Here is a 20,370-nt window from a genome sequence, read left to right as displayed (position 1 = left end):
CACAGAGCCTGATGTGGGGATCGAACTCATGAAACGTGAGATCATGACCTGAGTCAAAGTCAGATGCTTAACCGACTTTGGGGGGGCTTAACCAGGCCCCCCAATTTTTGGCTGGTTCTAAAGTTGCTTTCCTCTCTTTCCTTTCTTGAGCTTTGCCACTTGGTTTCATTGTCTTTTATTGCTATATAATTCTTTATTTGTACCCCTGAACGTCCTCTTTGAGATTTTTTCCTGTAATTTGTAATTTTTATAATATTATTTTGTAATTTTTTCCAGTGAGATAGGGCATTCTTTGTTAAAGAATAACATGGGAGGGGTGGAAGAAGAATGTTGAGGCACTTGGCAGCTTTCTTTGGTGTGTTTCCAAATCTGTCAATTTCTTCTCTATGAGAGAATGTCTCTTAGATTCCCAGGTTTGGGCACTGAGGGGTTACTGAGGTCTCCAGCAAGCCTCTTTTGGGATAAAGCTCTCTGGATTACAATCTAGCAGTCACCTCTCCATCCCTTACTCTCTCATCTCCGGGAGACTCCCTTGGCATAGAGGCCAGGTCACAGAAAAAAATGAGCATCCACCTGACTTCTCCTTGGCATTGGCCCTCCCTGCTATCATCCTGGTTCTTTGCAAGAACACTATTTCTCCTGTGAGGTCCTTGGATCTCGTTACTCAAGCCTAAATCTCAGTTATTTGGACGCCACTTCTACAATTTTTGCTTCATCTGAATATCACCTCTATTATAATCAATGTTCTTCTTTGAATCAATTCCCAATTATTACTTATTTAAAAAGGAGGCATATCACTATCAGAAATGAAAAGCCAGTATCATTTGTGATAAATAGGAAGTAACTATTAAGGCAAATGCTGAAACAGAACAATGATAGTATGTTCTACCTAGACACAGTTGTCTGCTGGAAGCTGAGTCTGAGGGCTACATATTCCTGGTTAGAAAGAGACATCATTACAAATTAGAAACAAGTTGAAGACCATTGGCCCCAAACCAAGACTTTCTTCCTGATGTAATCACAAGTGGAAAGGAACTCAAAATAGCTTTTTCATTATGTTATTTGATATAATCAAATGACTGTCCGTGCACCACCTAAACTTATTTCCTGTTCCCCAAGCAATACAAGGCCCCCTTGCCTTTGAGAAACCCCACTCTCATTCAAGGGTCAATGATTTGGTCCCTTGGGACTGTGACACTAACATCTAAGAAAAGGTGTTTCCTGCTCAAGGCTGGAGACAGTGTATATTGGCTCTCAGCATTTTAACAATTTCAGTGCAGATTTTACAGTATTTGGCAGGCAAACTTCATGGTTTGTGGTTTGAGGTTTTGAGAGTTTCCTTGTTTCATTAAAAACGGGGCTTTTTCTGTGTTTTTGCTTTGTTTTGTTTTTCGTTGCTTCCAGCAGATTTGGTGTGTGTGTGGGGGGGTCTGGGGAGGTCGGAGGTAGAAATATCTTTACTATCTTTCACTGGATCTGTATGTGATGTGCATGCCTCTCTCCCACTGTGCACTAGTTGGCACAGTTCCACGCTGCCAGAGCTCAGACCAGATACTCCAACTCAGCCCAGCACTCCACATCTGCCACACTCAAGGATTTCTAAGCTTGTAGATACCTTATCTGGGATACCAGAAGGGAGAGTGTGAAATTGCCTTAATGGTTCCGTCCCCTTACAGAACTTCCTTCCCGTTTTGTGGACTCAAGGTGTGTGTGCCTTCCCAACATCCTTTTTGACAACAGTGGCTATATGTCAGCTTTAGCAGTGGATAGGTGTCTTCAGAGAGGATGAACCTTACACCCCCTAACTATCCTGCAGTGACTCCCTTAAATTTGCTGCATCTATATCACACAGAGGAGGTTCTGACCAGGTGAAAGATGTTGACAACGTCACTTTTGACTTTTCGAAAGAAGTTCTTTCTTCTCTGAGTGTTTACCTGAGTGTTTTGATAGAGTCAGTTAGAGGGGGTCAAGATGTGGTAAGCCTCTGGTGTTCTCTAAATCTTATAAATCCAAAGGTGAGGAGCTTCCCTCTCACACTGCAGGAAAAATGAGATCATTAAGCCCTAATGGCTCACACCAAATGAGGTCCCCCTCCACTTTGCTTCCACCCTTCCACTCATGCTAAGGATAAGTGAAGCCACAGCATGGTGCCATAGACACAGGCCCGCAAGATAAAGGGGTGGTGTGCACACCTTTGGGTTCCCTCATTCTGGCACCAGGAGCCAGCAAGCCTTGTGAAAGGCAGTTTCTAAGGCAAACAAACATATTTTCAAGCTTTTTCTCTATTACTCTTCTGGGCCTTAGCAGAACCATGACACCTTCCCTTTCCCAGACAGACTTGCCCTGGCTACTTGCTCATCTCTCAAGGCCAGAAGGAACAGGGATATTTTGCTTAATTCCAGCAGCTACATCCAGCCCATCAGCCATTGTCTCACATGCCTTCAACAACTTCCTCCGTGGATTTTAAGCCATCTTCTCATATCACTGTCTCGTTAATTAAGCCCCTTCCACACATTTTTTTTGGTGTTTTCAGCCACTGATTTATAATTTTTCTTTCTACCATACCTAGCATCATGATCGCCTATGAGAAGTTGTTGTTTCAAAATTCCAGCATGTCCTTATTTATCTTCCTCTACTCTAATGGTTGTATGTTACAAAACTGGTTCTACCTCACAATCCCTTGGGGACCTTTAAAAAACATCCCAAAGTTCAAGCCCCATTCTAGGTGCCAGGGATACTGAGATGGATGCCCAAGAAATCCCCAAGCCCACAAGCTAATCCATGCCTGCTTCCAGTCCCTCCTCCCTCTGTCCAGCCACAATGAAGGACTAGGTTTCACAATGAAGGACCTCCTACTCAAAGGCAAACCTCTCAGTGAGCTCAGGTTCCCAGCCCCACTCACTTTTTCAGAGATTCTCTTCATTGGTTCTCCTACCTCTGCCCCATCCACCTATCTCATGACCATTCAAACATATTCCAGTATTTCTTATCTTAAAAGACAGTCAAATAGAAAATTACCATTAGACTATCACAGTCATAACTGCAATAGGCAAGACCCACCAATGGATGCTAAATTTAGTGGGAGAAAGTTTAAGGAGAAACCAGGTATTTGCATAGTCTACAAGTACCTCACACATTCTCCCGATACTTATTAATTACAATAGAAAAAATAACACCGTTAGAGTAGAGAGATCTGGCAAGTGCCACCTTAACCAAGTGTTCAAGGTTAACACCAAAAGTAATAAGAATATAAACTTCTTGTACCTCTGATATGGAGAATTGACAAAGAGCACATCACGTCTGTGTTACTCTTGCCAAAAGATGCATAACTTCAATTGAATCATAATAAAACATCAGACAAACCCAAGTTGAAGGGCATTCTTCAAAATACTTGACCAGTGCTTTTCAAAAGAGTTAAGGTCATTAAAGTTAAGGGAAAACTAAGAAACTGCTGCAGACTGGAGGAAACTAAGGAGCCAGGACAACTACATATAATGTAGGATTCTGAATTAGATACTGGCACAGAGAAAGGACATGGTTGTGTTCCAATAAAACTTTATTTATGGACATTGAAATTTATATTTCACATAATTTTTATGTGTCATGGTATATTCTTCTTTTTTAACCATTAAAAAAAATTAAATAATTTTTATGGAAAAAGTGGTGAAATCTGTAGAGTCTGTAATTTAGTAATGTTGTACCAATGTCAGTTTCTCAGTGTTAATGATTGAACTATGGTATGTAACATATTAACATCAGAGGAAGCTGAGTGAAGGGTATGTGGAAACTCTGCACTGTTTTTGCAACTCTTTTGCAATTTAAGAATTTTTTGAAAATAAAAAGTAAAAAACAAAACAAGAAAACCTCCCTGGGTCCCTCCAGCTAGGGCTTTCTCTTCTCTATTTTCCTTCAGGGTCAAACTCCTTGAAAAATATGTCCACACATGCTGTTTCTACCCCTTCACCTCCCATTTGCTCTACCAAAACCACTCTGGATATTGTCACCAATGGCACCCAAGTTGACAAATTCATGGGATCTTTCCAGACCTCATCTTATATGACCTCTTAGGGCATGTGACTCAGCTGACCGTTCCCTCCTTCTCGAAACAATTTGGCTTCCAAGAAGCTATGGGTTTTCCTTCTACGCCTCCAGTCTACCTTCTCATGCCAACATCTCAATGTTGAAATTCCTTAGACATCAGTCCTGGGCTCATCTTTTCTTCCTTCTGCACATTTTTGCCCCAGGTGATCTTATTCGTACCTCTGACCTCAAATACCATCTATCTGCCAGTGATTCCCAAATTTATATCTCTATTGTAGAACTCTCTGCAGAGCTCCAGGCTCATATATCCACATAGCTACCTAATATCGGACTTGGATGTCTCAAAATAAAACTTTTGATCTTCACTCTGGTATGTGTTCTTCCTTTAACTCACCCCTCTCATTAAATGATACCATCATCCCCTCCCATCCACCTAGTTGCTCATGTTAAGAACTTTGGTGTCATTTCAGGTACCCCATTTCCCTCACCCAACAAGTCCAATCCTTTATGAAATCTAAAATACATATCCAGAAACATTCCATTTCTTACTATATCTCCTTCACCCACTGTCATCTTCTGCCTATACTATAGTGATAAGTTCCCAACTGGTCTTTCTGTATCCCCTTTTGCTTCCTTCAGCCCAGGCTACAAACACTAACCACAGTGACCTTTTGGAAATAATATTCCATTATATCGTTCTCCTGTTTATATTCCTTCCATTGCTTTGGACTTCACACAGGAAAAACTCCAAAATTATTAATAAGGTTTACCACATACTTCATGACTGGGTCTCTGTCTCCCTCTATTAACTAATCTCTTGCTCACTGTGTTCGGGCCCCACCAGCTTTCTCTCAATCCCTAACATACATAGACTCTTCACCTGCCTCAGGACTTGGCATCTGTATCTTCCTAAAATTTCCTCCCACCCCGCCAACAATTCACTTGTGAAATAGTCAGGGTAGACTAGATTTTGCTTTGGTAGCAAACAACCCCAAGATCTTGGTAGCTTACGCCTAAGATTTATTTATTGCTCATATCACTTTGTATGTAGGTCAGGGAGGCTCTTCTTCAAGTGGAGACTCAAGGGTTCAGGGTTCTTATAAATTGTGGCACCCCATATTCGAAAGTTAGCCTTTGTAGTTGCTGTGGAAAGAGAAGAAAGTGTAGGTGATTATGTAGGGGGTCTCTGGCCAGGCCTGGAAATGGCACATATCATGTTTGCCCACACCCCGTTGGCCAGATCACAGTCACATGACCTGAGTCTAACTACAAAGGGGAAAAAAAGTAGTTTTCCTGTGTGTCCAGGAAGAGGAAATGAGATTGGTGAGCACCAGGCCAGTTTCTGCCACATCCTGGTTAAAACCTACTCATCTTTAAAGAATCAGCTAAAATAATACTTCCTTATTAAGGCCTTCGAGCTCCTCCAGCCTAAATTAGGTTGATATATTTTATTGTAACAGCCTATAATTTTCCTTTATAGAATGATCACAATGGAAATTTTGCCTTTTGTTATGTGATTATTTAATATTTATTTCCTTTTCTAAACTGTAGGCTCTATGAGAGCAAGAAGGATTACATCTGTTTTGCTTCCACTGTTTCCAGCATCTATCACACTACTTGGTATATAATTGGCGTAAAAGTTGTTGAGTGAACAAATGAACAATTACACACAGTCATTCCCTGGCTCCAGCTAGCACACTACTTGTGGAGGAGAAAGGCAAGTAAGTAGGCAGTCATGGTTTAGTGGGATAAATGTTCCAGGCAGGTAAGCCCAGGTTGCTGAGGCAACCTGAATGGGCTGTCAAAGCTTCTCCGCTTTCTCTTCCCTGACAGTCTAATCCAGGAGTCTGCAAACTATGGCCTGCAGGCCAAATCTAGTTTACTGACTGCTTTTTACAGCCCAAGAGCTAAGAATGGTTTTTACATTTTAAATTGTTGAAAAGAATTAAAAGAAGAAGAGTATATTGTGTCACATGAAAATTATGTGAAATTTAATTGCAATGTCCTTAAATACAGCTTTACTGGAACATGGTCATACCCATTATTTACTTATTGTCTATGGCTGCTTTCACACTGCAATAGCAAAGTTGAGTAGTTGTGAAAGAGACCTCTTGGCCCTTTACCGAAAACGTTTGCTAACCTCAGATCTAATCCATGCTGAGTTTAAAAAGTCACTTCTATGTGAGTTACATCCAAGAGGCCATCTTTAATCCTCCCCTTTTCCTATTCTCAGGTCCACTGCCAGAAATTAGGCCCCATAACTTCTGTGAAAATCAAAAAAGGGAAACCTCACTAAAGGGGAGCCTACCACTCCACAGCAAATACAGGAAGAAATTGGCAAATACAGACTCCAGTAAGTGAATAGTCAAGAGGAAATAATGGTCAATTACAGGATCCATAGGAAAAGATGTACATTGTATCTCTGATAAGAAATTGACTGTCTCTACAACTCAGCCAATGAGAACCCATCATTACCCTGAACTCTTGCTTTTCTCCAATGGACTTTCCTTCAAAACAACCCCTGCCAACTTCCTCCTTTTCCACTAAAAAAACTCCTCTCCTTTGTTTATTGGACCTGTCTATGATTTTTCCATAGCTTGCACCCTCAAGTTGCAATTCTCTGATATTCCTAAATAAACCCATTTTGCTGGTAAAATAAATGGCTATTTTATTTTATTTTTTTAGGTTAACGGTTCTATCTTTGCCACAGTATTCTTGCCCTGTTATTTTTCTTTTTCTCCAGTCCATCCTTCTCACTGTAACTGAAGCTAACTTCCAAGAGAACAGCTTTGGTATTATAACTACTCTTTGAGACTCCCTAGCCTGGACTACAGTGCAGTACGAAATCCGCACTGCTTAGGATGGTAGTCAAGGTTCTCCATTGTCTTTAAGCACCTTACCTTTTTTAGCTGTTTCTCTTAGGTCATACTTCCACCCAGTCTTATCAATCACTTAACCCACCCCTGCCTTCTCTACTTCCAGGCTGAACGTCACAGCTCATTTCTGCATGAAATGTCTGCTGCTGGTATTTCTATCTAACCCATCCTTTAAGTTGGTTATCTCAAATTCCTTCTTGCCCTAAGAGCTTTCCCTGCTCCCCTACTGAGAATAATTATTGCCATCTGTGCAATTCTCTAACCGTTTGTACCACTGTTTTGTTTCACTCTGCTTTATATTTCCTGTGTATATACGGATTGTTTCTCACGTTCTATTGAAAGCTGCTTAGGGGAAGGTATTGTATTCTGTTTTATTAATCTCTGTATCCTTTTGATGACTTGGAGTATCTTGTACAAAATGGAAATGTCTATCCTTTGCAAAAGTCCTCACCGAGAGAGCTGGGATTGTGAATTTTTGCAATGTCTAATAACTACCTGCATTTACGCACAAATTCCACTTAACTTGTATAGGGCACACTAAGGCAAGTAACATCTTTTTTAAGACACGCTGTCTTTCAGCTGGGCACACGTCCGTGGATCGCTGCTGGACCCCTCAGGTGTATCCGCAAACACGTGTGTGAGAAGCTCTTCCCTCTAGGCCCCTCCTCTGTCCATTGTGATTGGCGGACCAAATGTTCCAATCAGCCCTCCCCGCCTCTTTCACCAATAGCCAATCACAGACTCCAAGCGCCTCCTGACTACTAGACACTGTTTACTAACAGATCGAAGCTGGGGAATAAGGGGTGTGACAGTTCTGGAGAGGTGAGGGAAGGGAAGGTCCTGACTGCGCGTGCGCAACAGCGGAAATGGGCGGGGCAGGATCTCAGGTCTCACCAATCAGAGTGGTCGCGTTTCTCCCTCTCCTGCCTCCCCGCCAAGCAACAACAATTCGAGGAGCTGGGCGGGGCGGCCCCCCGAAGCATCAGAGAGGATTGCCCAATGGGAGCCGGCGTTCACAGATGCGCGCGCCCTGTGCCCAATAAGCGATGGCGGCTAGAATGGCTTCTCTACCTTGCTGACTGTGGGCGGAGCGGCCAGGAGGAGGAGGCGGCGGTGCAGGGGGCGGTTTGGTTGCGCGGTACTAGCGGTGCCCGCCGAAGGGGGAGGAGGCGGAGGAGCGAGCCGTGCGGCCAGAGCGGGAAAGAGACTCGTCGCTGCGTCCGAGTTCTGGAGCCGCCGCATCCCGGCTCCCGGAGCTGCAGCGCGAGCCGTGAGGAGCCGGGCGTCCGCTGTCTCCCGGGTTCCCGCGTAGGACCCCGCGGGATCGGAAAAGGGAGAAGATGGAGGAGGGCGGCAGCGGCGGCGGCGCCGCGGGGACCAGCGGGGACGGCGGCGCCGGGGGAGAGCAGCTCCTCACTGTCAAGCACGAGCTGCGGACGGGTGAGCGACCCCGCCCTCTGGCGGCCGGGCCCGGCGCGGGGGCGCGCCCTGAGGGCACGCGGGTGCCCGCACGGGCCGGGGGCGCGGGGCCGGGCAGTGGGCGTGGGGGGCGGGCCCGGGGCGGGGCCTCGCGGGCTGGGCGGGAGCCCGGGGTCCCTGTAGGTGGGGGCGACCCTGAGGGGGTCGCGGGCCGAAAGTTTTCCCGAGCCCGGGAATGAGCGGCGGGCGCGGGGCGTTGGGGCCGGCGGAGCGGCGGACTGCTGCCTGTTGGCACTCATCTCTGAGGATGTATTCGCGCCCCCTTCCCTCACAGGTGACAGATCTGTCACTGCATCCTGTCCGGGGCGAAAGGTGCGCCTTCCTGAGTGTGGGGTGAACGACGGTTTGTTTGGGGAGCCTGAGTCGCTTCTCCTCCCCTCGTGTCCTTCCCTAACGGTGGTCCCGGTGGGGGTTTGTGGAACCATCCCCTAAGCCCCGGGGTCCTGTACAGAGTAAAGGGTGGCTGTTCCCCGGGGTGTTTCACGAGTCCAGTGTCTTGTGAGGTAGATAGGGATCGCGGGCTTTCAGGATCTGAGTGCTTTTATTTGCAATTATCATGAAATACTATACCTGGCCTTGAAGTCTTTCAAAGGTCGCTTGCGAAGAAGGTTCTGTAAATTTAAAGCTCTAAGTAGAAGCGACTAACCAGCCTGGTTAAGCGCTCACGTTGTAATGTTCTAACATTTGAGATCTCTTGAGTTGTCCCAAGCTTCATACTTGTGAGATTACTTTATTCGTTGTGTGGGTACGAGTGGCTCATTTTGGAAAATGGTTATTTTGACTAATCACTACAGTTTGGGTTTAGATTTGTGGAGCCCGGTCTCGTATTAGAGATACTTTTTCATTTCTGGACAATACATTTTAATACATTTAACGAGTTCGTTATTGCTATTAAATGTTCTCGTGAGCATTTATTAAGGGTTATGATTCAGTTTCTTTGGCATATAAAGATGTAGATACAGAACTTATACAGCAGATATCAGGTGCATACCTGGTACACCTCGTTATCATTTTGAACAGACTGTAAAGCTAACATCTGTCACCTGTTCTTTTAGTTTTTGTTATTTCTAAGGAGATTGCTGGTTAGCATTCCACTGCGTGCCAGTGTGGTGACTTAATTGAAGAGGGATGTCAAATGCATGTTTACTTATTTCAACATTTTTGAACTTTTTTTTTTTTTTTTTTTTGGTCATTGTGAATTTCTTATGTATCCTGAGCTAGTTACCCCAAATCTTTTTGAAATCCTAACATAACCTGTGTGGGTTTGGTTGGTTTGTTTTTTCTCTCTCAATTTAATAGACAACTTATGTTTTGAAAGAGCCATGAAGTCAGTTTTTTTTTTTTTCAGTAAACATTTATTCAGTATTAAAATCTGATTTGTGCCAGCAGGCTCAGTATCAGGTGCTTTCTGGTGTGGAGATTTTGAATTTCTTTCCTTCTTTCTTTTTTTTTTTTTTTTTTTTAAATCTTATGTAACAATTCACCGATTTATATATGTAGAATTGTGCTGTATCACAAAAGCTACATACACTCCTCAGCTGTTGGCCATGGTGCAACAAGCAGCTTTTTGCTAAGTGACCAAAGAGCAACCTATTTGTTATTAGCAGTAGACCAACTGCTCAGTTTCTGGGTTTTGCAAACAATGCTAGTTTTATAGATAACAGTGAGTGCTGCTTTACTTCTCCTTCTCTGCTAACCCTGTGAATCATCACCTTCAAGTTTGCATTTTAGAAATTGTTCTGATAGATGGTGAGATTATCCTGAATTCATTAGTACTGTTAACTGTCAAAGGAAATGAACAGTCATTTTGATTTACTGCTGAACACTGGAACAACTGACCGGATATAGTGGTCAAAAATAGTGTTAAAATATAACTTGAAAGATTTGCTCATCTATAGCCAACTGCATCCTTGTCAGCACATGATGCTATAACAGGCATCAAAGTAATTTGATCTGACGTGGTCCTTTGCTTCTCACAACGTGGACAAGCATTATAGCCGTATCAAGTCAGCAGCTGGTGACTGTCCATTTGTGTCCAACACCATGTTGTATGCTCTAGAATGAATGAAAAGGCAATGAAAGTCACATGGAAAGCGTTCCACTTGTGTAGACATGGGAGGTGTTCCAGTTGTGTAGATTGAGTGGCCTGGTATACGTGGACATGGGATCGGAAGACTTAATTCTGAATCCTAGCTCTGCCGCTTACTTGCTTGGGCAAGTCACTTCAACTCTTTCGAGCTCACTTCTCTCATCTACGAAATGGGAGAATTGAATGAGACCCTGCTGAAAAAGTGCTAAGCAGTTTGCTTGGCACATGTGAGACACTCCGAAGATGTTGGTTGCATGAAAATCTGAAAATCATTTAATGATAGTGTCTTTTCTTTTTTTTTAAAAAAAAATTTTTTTTTTTAATGTTTATTTATTTTTGAGACAGAGAGAGACAGAGCATGAACGGGGGAGGGTCACAGAGAGAAGGAGACACAGAATCTGAAACAGGCTCCAGGCTCTGAGCTGTTAGCACAGAGCCTGACGCGGGGCTCGAACCCATGAACCGTGAGATCATGACCTGAGCCGAAGTCGGACGCTTAACCGACTGAGCCACCCAGGCGCCCCTAGTATCTTTTCTTAAAGTGTGCAAATTAGTCCCATGTAACCAAGAAAATAAATCACTTCTTTGGTGCTTAGCCTATGTCACATTGCTGGCTCTCCTCTTTTCCTGGGTATATTTTGCCTTCTGAAGTAGAGTGGAAACTCCCCATGACCCCTGCTACTGCTTAGCAGCCTGTGTGTATCACTTCAGTAATATTTAACATACAGCGCTGTAATAATGGATTCACTCGTCTGTGCTAGACTGTAGGGTTCTTGAGGGCAGACACCGTGTCCTTTGTCCATTTTCAGCCCCTGGTATATGGTATGGATTCAAATATTTGTTGAATGAATTCGTTGAGTAGATGAGAATCCAGGACCAAGCAACAACCAATAGTTGATTGTATTTCCCAGTATCTTGTAAATGTTAAGTGGTTGATAAATTGATGGCATTAATTATAAACACTGAAGAATGGAGTAAACGATTGCTTGAATCAGTTAAGCATTTCTTGTCACTTTCTGTTTTCTAGGCTAAATGGCACTGGTGATACCAAAAATGATAAGCAAATGTTTTGCGCTCTGATAGGGGAGGAGACGATGTGGACCAGTAATTAGGATATATTGTCATAATCACAACAACAGAGGGATATACAGAGTATAAAAGCAGCAAAGAAAAGGTTAGGACCTTTAGGCTTCAAATAATCAAATCTCTCTGTTGAACAGCAACAACAACAAAAAAAGAGGGAGGGATTATATTGGAAGGATATTGGATTACTTTACCCACTCATTTATTCAATAAATATTTCATTACCTCTTACGTCCTGAGTGCTGGTTTAGATGGTGGGGTTACAAGATAGATATGGTCTTGCCATTGGAAGGGCAGAGTCGAGTCAAAAATCCCTTGAGCCAGAGACATATGTTGTTTGTACTCCCTCCATCTTGAATATTTGCTTGTTTCTTAGAAAAAAAGCTTTTTTAAATGTTTATTTATTTTTGAGAGAGAGAGAGAGAGAGAGAGAGAGAGAGAGAGAGAGAGAGAGAGAATGAGTGGGGGAGGGGCAGAGAGAGAGGGAGACACAGAATCTGAAACAGGCTCCAGGCTCTGAGTTGTCAGCACAGAGCTGGATGCAGGGCTCAAACTCACAAACTGTGAGACCATGACCAGAGCTGAGGTTGGACACTTAACCGACTGAGCCATCCAGGCACCCCAGATCTTTGCTTGTTTTTATGTGAAGGCTTCCTTCTTATCCATTGCTGTCTACCTTTTCCCACACGGGAGAGATCATTGTTGCTGACAGACCCCAAGTTTTACATCTTACAGCCATAGGTATTGGAGAGATACTGCCTTTTTCACAATTTCAGGAATAAAAATTTCAGGGGAAGGACCTTATTGACCTGGCTTTGGTCAGATGCCCACTTTCAGATCATTCAGTGAAGGCCAGGGAATGGGATCATGATTGACTAACATGACAGCTACTGTAGTGAACATGTGGATGGGGGTGAAACCAAACTCTTAGAAGAGGAAGGGTTGCTGGGAAGACATTTCTTCAGATGTCCTGCATTAAGAGAGAGAGCCCAACACTAAAGAGAGGGTCAAGGAAGGGATATTAGTTACCTATTGCCGTGTCACAAATTACCCCAAAACTTAGTGGCTTAAAACAACATGATTTCAGTGAGTCAGAGATCTAGGAGTTGCTTAGCTTGATGGTTCTGACTCAAGATCTCTCATGAGATTGTAGTCAAGATATTGACTAGGACTGCAGTCACCTGAAGACTTGTCTGGGACTGTAGGGTCCTCTTCTAAGGCATCTCTCTCTCATGTTGTTGGCAGGATGCCTCACTTCCTTGCCATGGGGACCTCTCCATACTGCTATTTGAATGTCCTTATGATATGACAGCTGGCTTCCCCAGAACAAGCAATTGGAGAAAAAGAACAAGGTGGAGGCAGCAGTATTTATTAAACAGAATTTTTGAAATATAATTTACATACCATAAAATACACTTGTTTTAATTGTACAATTTAGTGAATTTTAGTATATTTATAGAGTTCTGCAACCACCATCACAATCTAATTTTAGAACATTTCCATCGCCCTGAAAAGAAACATCTTGCCCATTTTTATCAGCCACTCAGCATTTTCACCACCCATTCCCAACCCTAGGCAACTGCTAATTCCACTTTCTGCCTCTGTACATTTGCCTAGGACAGTTCATGTAATAGATTTTTACGATAGGTAGCCTTTTATTGCTGGCTTCTTTCACTGAATGTAGTGTTTTCAAGATTCATCCATGTTACAGCACGTATCTGCCCTTTATTTTTTAATTGACAGATACCATTCCATTATATGGATATGCCATATTTTGTTTATCTGTTCATTAGTTGACTGACATTTGGGTTGTTTTCACCTTTTGGCTGTTGTGCATAATGGTGCTATGTACATTTGTGTACAACTTTTTGTGTGTGGATCTATGTTTTTGTTTCTTTTGTGTACATTCCAAGAGTAAAATTACTGGATCCCATGGTAGGTCTGTGTTTAACTTTGTGTTTTCCAAAGTGGCTTTACCACTTTATGGTCCCAGTAGCAATGTACAGGGCTCCAGTTAACATCCTTGTTAACACTTGTGATTATCATTTTGTTTGTGGCCATCCTAGTAAGAGGTGGTATCTCACCGTGGTTTGGATTTGTGTTTCCCTAATGGTTAATAACGTTAACCATCTTTTCATGTGATCGTGGGCCAGTTGCATATGTTGAGAGAAATGTCTCTTCAGATCCTTTGCCCATTTTTTAATTGGTTAATTTGTCTTTTTGTTATTGAAATGTGAATCTTTATATATTCTTAATTCAAGTCTCTTACCAGATATGTTCTCCCATGAAGTGGGTTGTCATTTTGTTTTTATTTTTGATGGCATCCTTCTAGGCACAAAAGCCTTTAATTTTGGTGAAGTCCAATTTACCTTTTTTGTTTCTTGTGCTTTTGGTATTGTATCTAAGAAACCATTGACTAATCCAACGTTCAAGAAGATTTATACCTATTTTCTTCTAAGAGTTTTATGGTCTTAGCTGTTGTATTTGGGTTTTTGATCCATTTGTTGAAAGACTATTCTTTCCCATTTTATTGTCTTTCCACCCTTGTGGAAAATCAATTGACCATAGATGGATGGATTTATTTCTAGACTCTCTTTCCTTATGCCAGAACCACATTGTGCTGACTATTGTAACTTTTTAGTGAGTTTTGATCTTGGGAAGTGTGAGTCCTCCAATCTTGTTTTTCTTTTTCCAAATGGTTTTAGCTATTCTGGGTCCCATGAATAACCATATGAATTTTAGGATTAGCCTGTCAAATTTTGCAAAGTCGTCCACTGGCATTCTGTTAGAGATCACATTGAGCCTGTAGGTCAGTTTTAGGTGTATTTCCATCTTAGCATAGTAAGTCTTCTGATCCATGAACATGGAAGGTTTTTCCATTTATTTAGATCTCCTTTCATTTCTTTTAACAACATTTTGTAGTTTTCAGAGTGTAAGTTTGTATATTTTTGTTAACTTTGTTCCTAAATATTTTATTCTTTTTGACGTTATTGTAAAAGGAATTGTTTTCTTACTTATTTCAATTTCTGTTCATTGTTAAGTATGTAGAGATATAATTTATTTCTGTATATTGATCTTGTATCCTGCAACTGAACTAGTTTATTAGTTCTAATAGTTTTTTAGTGGATGTCTTAGGATTTTCTACCTATAAGATCTTGTTATCTGCAAATAGAGATGGTTTTACTTCTTCCTTTTCAATGTGCATGCCTATTATTATTATTATTATTATTATTATTTTGCTTAATTGCCCAGGCTAGAACCTTTAGTATGATATGTTCAGTAGAATTGGTGAGAGTACACATCCTTGTCTTGTTCCTGATCTTAGGGGGGAAGATTTAGTTTTTTACCATCTTTCACCATTATGTATGAGGTCAGCCACAGGTTTTTCATAGATGCCCTGTATGAAGTTGAGGAAGTTCCCTTCTTTTCCTAGTCTATTTGGATGTGTTTTTTTTGTTTGTTTTTTTGTTTTTTGATCATGAAAAGGCATTGGATTTTGTGAGATGCTTATTCCGCACCTATGCAGATGATCATGTGGTGTTTGTTTTTTGTTTTATTGGTGTGGTATATTACATTAATTAATTCGGGGGTGTTAAGCCAATCCTGCATTCCTGGGATAAATCTCACTTGGTCCTCAGTCCTTAAGTCAAGAGGGATTCAAGTATATCTTGGGCAGAAAAGCCTTCTCCGGTGGCAAGTCTCCTGTCGTATCAGACCCAACATTAATCTTCTACTCCAGAGCAAGAAAGAATCTTGAAACCTCAGCTTCCTGGAGACATAAGTGGCTTGGTGGGCAGGATTGAATTCTTCCTGTGAAAAAGAAGCTGATGCTTGGTGAAAACCCCTCTCAGGAAAAATCTAACATAATAACATCATGTGTTGATTGAAACTTCACAATTAAATCCACCATGGAGAGATGTCAGTCCCAGAATGCAGTGGGAGGGAGGGGTTGTCACAGTTATTTCCTTTGAGCTCCCATAATGATTTACAGATCTCTTTATGCACCTCCAAGGTGTGAGCACTCCTACATTCCTCTGGTTTGTGAAGGAAGATGAATAGGGTCTGAAATAGAATCTTGCCCTCATTATGTTTGTCCCTAGCAATGTCCCTTTGGGTTCAGCTATAGTTGTTCCTCCAAAAATCAAGTGAGCTCTCTGGGCTTAATACCTTCCTAAAGTATTGAGTGAGCTGATGATCTCACTTTTTTTTTTTTTTTTTTTTAACATTCAGTAGGCATTCTCCCCTGTGACTGCAGACAGAATAGGGAGGTAAAATTCCCAATTTTTAGTATAGTACTTGGTATTGCAGTTACTTTATTTCACACTCAAGTTTTTGTGTAGGTGTGCTTCTTTTTATAACCAGTGTGTTCCTGACAAAAAATTGTGTAAATAATATTTTTGTATATCAAACTATTTAGGATATGGAAGGTGAACTTGCTACTTAAAAGAATTCTGAGGTTAATTCTTGAATTAAAACTTTTTGATTGGAGCACCTGGGTGGCTCAGTCGGTTGAGCATCTGACTTCAGCTCAGGTCATGATCTCACAGTGTGTGAGTTCGAGTCCCACATCAGGCTCACCGCTGTCAGTGCAGAGCCTGCTTCGGATCATCTCTCCCCCTCTCTCTTTGCCCCTTTCCTGCTTGTGCTCTTTCTCTATCAAAACTAAATAAAACTTAAAAAAAAAAAAACCCTTTTGATTAAGTTCTCCATTGGTAAGCTTTACCATTACTTTGTAGATTTGGCCTTACATTGCTGTTTTCTGACATCATCCTCACAATTTAGGTAGGTGCAAATAGGTAAATGGTGGAGTCTTGTGTGGCAGGCTGAATAAAGACACCCCAAGTCCTCCAAGGTGTCCATGCCCTAACCTGTAACCTATGAATGTTTCCTTACAAGGCCAAGAAATCCTGCAGGTGAGATTATCCTAGGTTATCCAAGTGGGCCTCATGCAATCACAGGGTCCTTATAAGAGGGAGACAGAAGGGTCAGAGTCAGAGAAGGGGATGTGACCGTGGAAGCAGAGCTTGAAGTGATGCCATTGCTGAAAGGGGGCCATGAGCCAAGGAATGTGGGCAGCTCTCCTGTCACCTTGATTTTAGCTCTGTAAGATCCAGTTTCAGACTTCTGATCGCCAGAACTCTAAGAAGACAAGTTTGGGTTGTTAATAAACCATGAAGTTTAGGGGTTGTTTTTCTTTCTCTTTTTACAGCAATAATAGGAAACTATTAAACCTTGCTTAAGATTGGGTGAGCCAAGAGATAATTTTGCCCCAAGCCTGGATAACTGGGTATGATAACAATGTGCAGCAGGCAGTTATTGAAGCAACTATTTTAGTAGAAAATGGTAACAAGTGTTTTTCTTAGTAGAAGCAGAGTGGTGTCCTCTCTAAGGAATCCCCAAGAAGACATTCCTTTCTGATGTTAGTACCAACCCTAGCTGAACTGCTTTTGACCAGCTGTTCTGTTTTTCCTAGGAACGCTGTGAAATGGGTCCCTCTTTTATCAAGTTAGTGCTAGAAAGCTTCACAACTCAAGCCTGTATCACATAAAATTGTGGTCTGGCATGCATCTTAAGTCTTTCTAGTATCATTTTTTGGTCTCTAATCTGCCACCTTTTTCTGTTTTCGTTCTTATGCTTTAGTTCATCCAAGTAATTTGCCTTGAATCTTTTCTAGACCAGAGGAAGGATTAGGTAAATATGTAATTAAATGGATCTATATTCAAACACATACAAACAAAGCATAAATAATATTGGCAATATGGGAAGATACTTGACTTTCTCTTCGCTGTTTTGCTTTCTTAAATAAAATCTTTGTCATATGGTGTTCAGGCTATTTTTATATTTCTCCTAAAAGAAAAAAAGTGAGATCTTTATTAACTAATAGCACTTTTGTTTTTTTATACAAATGATAAAAGTGAGAGAAATAATGAGAAATTAATAAAATAGAGGCATACTTTTAAAAATGAATTCTGTTGGCAGAAGGGTGGAGAGCGTACACAGGGCTGTCTTTGTACCAGGCAGTTTTCTACATTAGTGGAATATCCCTTCATCAACTGGAAAATTCAGTCAACTGAAGCACTCTGTCCTCTGACCACATCAATACTGGAGTGGACTTATATGTTTTTCCTAAGGGAGAAACTATTCAAAATATGCAATAAGGATAATGTTGCACCTCAGATCTAAATATGATGCTGCCTTAAGAGGGCATGAATGCTGAATCCTAGCAGAATTGCAGTGACACTTTCCAGTGAACTTGCCCCCCATATGTCCTTTGTATTTATATCATCTGTTCGTAAGGAGGCATTATAATTATGGCTGGATTAGGGCACATCTATGGTACACACACAAATCAAACTCATCACCTAATTTTGCCATGTATAAGTTGGGCAAAACAGCCACAGTTTTATTCATTCATTAAGGACTGTTGAATTCCTACAGTGCGTCTGGCACTGTACCAAATGCTGGGTTTTAGCAAGGAACAAACTGTATGGCTCCTGCCCTCGCTGAGCTATAGCTGAGAGAAAGACCTTAAATACACAATCATACAACCAGCCATATGATTGCAATTGTGATAACTCTGTGAAGAAATACAGGGTTCTGGGGTGCCTGGGTGGCTTAGTGGGTTAAGCATTGGACTCTTGATTTTGGCTCAGGTCGTGAGCTTGCGGTTTGTGGGATCGAGCTCTGCGTTGGGCTCTGTGCAGATGGTGCAGAGCCTGCTTGGGATTCTCCCCCTCTCTGTCCCTCCCTGCTCTCACTCTCTCTCTCTCAAAATAAATAAATACTAAAAAAAAAAAAAAAAAAAAAAAAAAAGATACAGGATTCTGTGAGAGAGTCTGACAGGAGGGCCTGGCATCATGTTAGGGGTGAGAGAAGGCTTCTGTGAAGTGGTGACATTCAGCCGAGGCCCTGGCCATCACAGGGTGGTGAGTCGGGGGAAGTGACACAGATGGTCCTAATGTGGGACATGGTTTGGCACACCAGGGTTACTGGAAGACAGGCCTCTGTGCCTCGGACATCATATCCAAGCAGGTGAGTCACAGGAAATGAGGCTGAAAAGCTGGCCAGAGCCATTTTGTGCAGGGATTTGAAGGTTATGATGAGGTGTTCAGGTGTTACCCTGAGTGCAGCATGAGGCCGTGAAGGATTTTTCTGAGATTAGTTTTGCACTGTAAAAAATGGCTCCCGCTCTTGTGAGGAGAATAGGCAGGAAGATTGCATGAAGGGAAACTAGTTAAGTGCTGTTGCAGAAGTTCAGATGGAACGTACAGTTTGGATTAGGTAACAGATTAAGAATTGTGAATATGTTTGCGATGTATTTAGGAGATAGAAGCTCAGCAGAGCTTAGTGTTGTATTCATAGAGCGTTTTCTGGCTGGAACAGATGTGTGTTTGAAGGTGCTCTTTGTTCAGATGGTGTATTAATTTTCCATTGTTGCATAACAAATTACCACAAATCTAGGAATCATAATAACACCCATTTATTAGCTCATAGTTTGGTGGGTTAAAAGTCCTCCCTCCCAGCATGGCTGAAATCAAGGTAGTAGCCATACTACTCTTGTCTGGAGGCTCTCGGTAAAAATCCACTTCCAAGCTCATTCTTGTAGTTGGCAGATTTTCGTTCCTGTAGTTGTTGGCCTGAGGTCCCAACTTCCTCACTGGCGGTGAGCCGGGGGCCTCTGTCGGCTGGTAGAAGCCATCTGCATTCTTTGTCATTTGGCCCTCCATCTTCAGGCAACGGAGAGTCTTTGACTCCCTGACTTTTAGATCTTCTTCTGTGATCTCTAGGCCCGTGTGATTAGGTCAGTGCTACCTAGTTACTCTGCTCATCATAAGGCCAACTGATTTGGGACCTTAGTTACATCTGCAAACATCCTTTATTGCAAGGGCGTTACCAGATTCATTCATTCAAGGGGCAGGAGATTATGCAGAGCCTCATGACGGGCTCATCTTAGACCTCTGCCTTAGAACTCACAGATGGTAAATCATATATGGGAGTGGGCAGAAAGGACAGGATCCAGTTTTAACGTGGATCAAAGCAAGTTTGAGATATGTTTGACGTATTCTAACGAACATACATGGTAAGAGTAATCATGGGTAATGAAAGCTTGCTGTGTGCCACCTAGTAGGTAGGTGCTTTCATTGACTCATTTAATCCACACCATAACCTTATGAAGTGAGTGCTATTACTATTCCAGTTTTCCAGACGGGGAGGCTGAGTCTTAGAGAGGTTCCCTGACCTGTTCAGGGTTACCCAGGAAGTGAGTAGAAGAACTAGTTTTGAAACCCAGGCAGTCTGGCCCAAGTCCCATCTAAGTCACCGTGCTTTAGTTCATTAGTAAGGTGTGGGTCTGAAGCTTGGGAAAGATGTTTGTGCTGCAGGCAGTGATCCTAGCATCGGTGGCATTTAGGTGACATTGAAGGTCCAGGTGGAGGTGGGATCAAATTAGGAGAAACTGTAGAATCGAGAGAGGAAGAGGACTCAGAAGCAAGCCCTGAACAACTGGACAGTTCAGAGGATGTGTAGAAAAGGAGGTGCTACAAAGGGGCACCGAGGGGAAACAGCCAGAAGAAAAGCCAAGAAAGAACCTTGTGGAAGCCCAGGTGGAATGGTGCTTCATGGGCACATGTCCAGTCCGACTGCTCAGCTCACCACCTTATCTAGAGTGGCCATGGCCTCGAGTTGGCAGGAGAAGCCAGAGCGGATGGGCTGAGGGAATGGATGCAAGGGGAAACAACTTTGAGAGACTTGGTTCTGGAGGGGATTAGAGAGGGGGACTTAGCCAGACAGAACCTGGGGGTT

General features: G+C 42.3%; 1 protein-coding gene across 9 annotated transcripts in view; it reads left to right on the top strand.

Moving 5' to 3' along the window:
• The first annotated feature begins 8,223 nt into the window (after positions 1–8,223).
• Positions 8,224–20,370, top strand: part of RPS6KA5 (ribosomal protein S6 kinase A5) — a 185,259-nt gene continuing 173,112 nt past the window's right edge. For 7 of the 9 annotated variants that reach the window (XR_009264722.1, XR_009264721.1, XM_058740021.1 and 4 more), the window contains exon 1: positions 8,224–8,357. Coding sequence is in view for 5 of the 9 variants with exons in the window: in XM_058740021.1 (XP_058596004.1) it covers positions 8,258–8,357 (100 nt within the window). In the remaining 4 variants the exon portion in view is untranslated. Of the gene's footprint in view, positions 8,358–8,607; positions 8,709–20,370 lie in introns of those variants that run through there. The other 2 variants (XM_058740018.1, XM_058740015.1) reach the window with 2 other exon arrangements.

This window comes from Neofelis nebulosa, chromosome 7 (assembly GCF_028018385.1).
Source record: "Neofelis nebulosa isolate mNeoNeb1 chromosome 7, mNeoNeb1.pri, whole genome shotgun sequence".
Classification (NCBI taxonomy): domain Eukaryota; kingdom Metazoa; phylum Chordata; class Mammalia; order Carnivora; family Felidae; genus Neofelis; species Neofelis nebulosa.
This window is presented reverse-complemented; position numbering and strand designations above follow the sequence as displayed.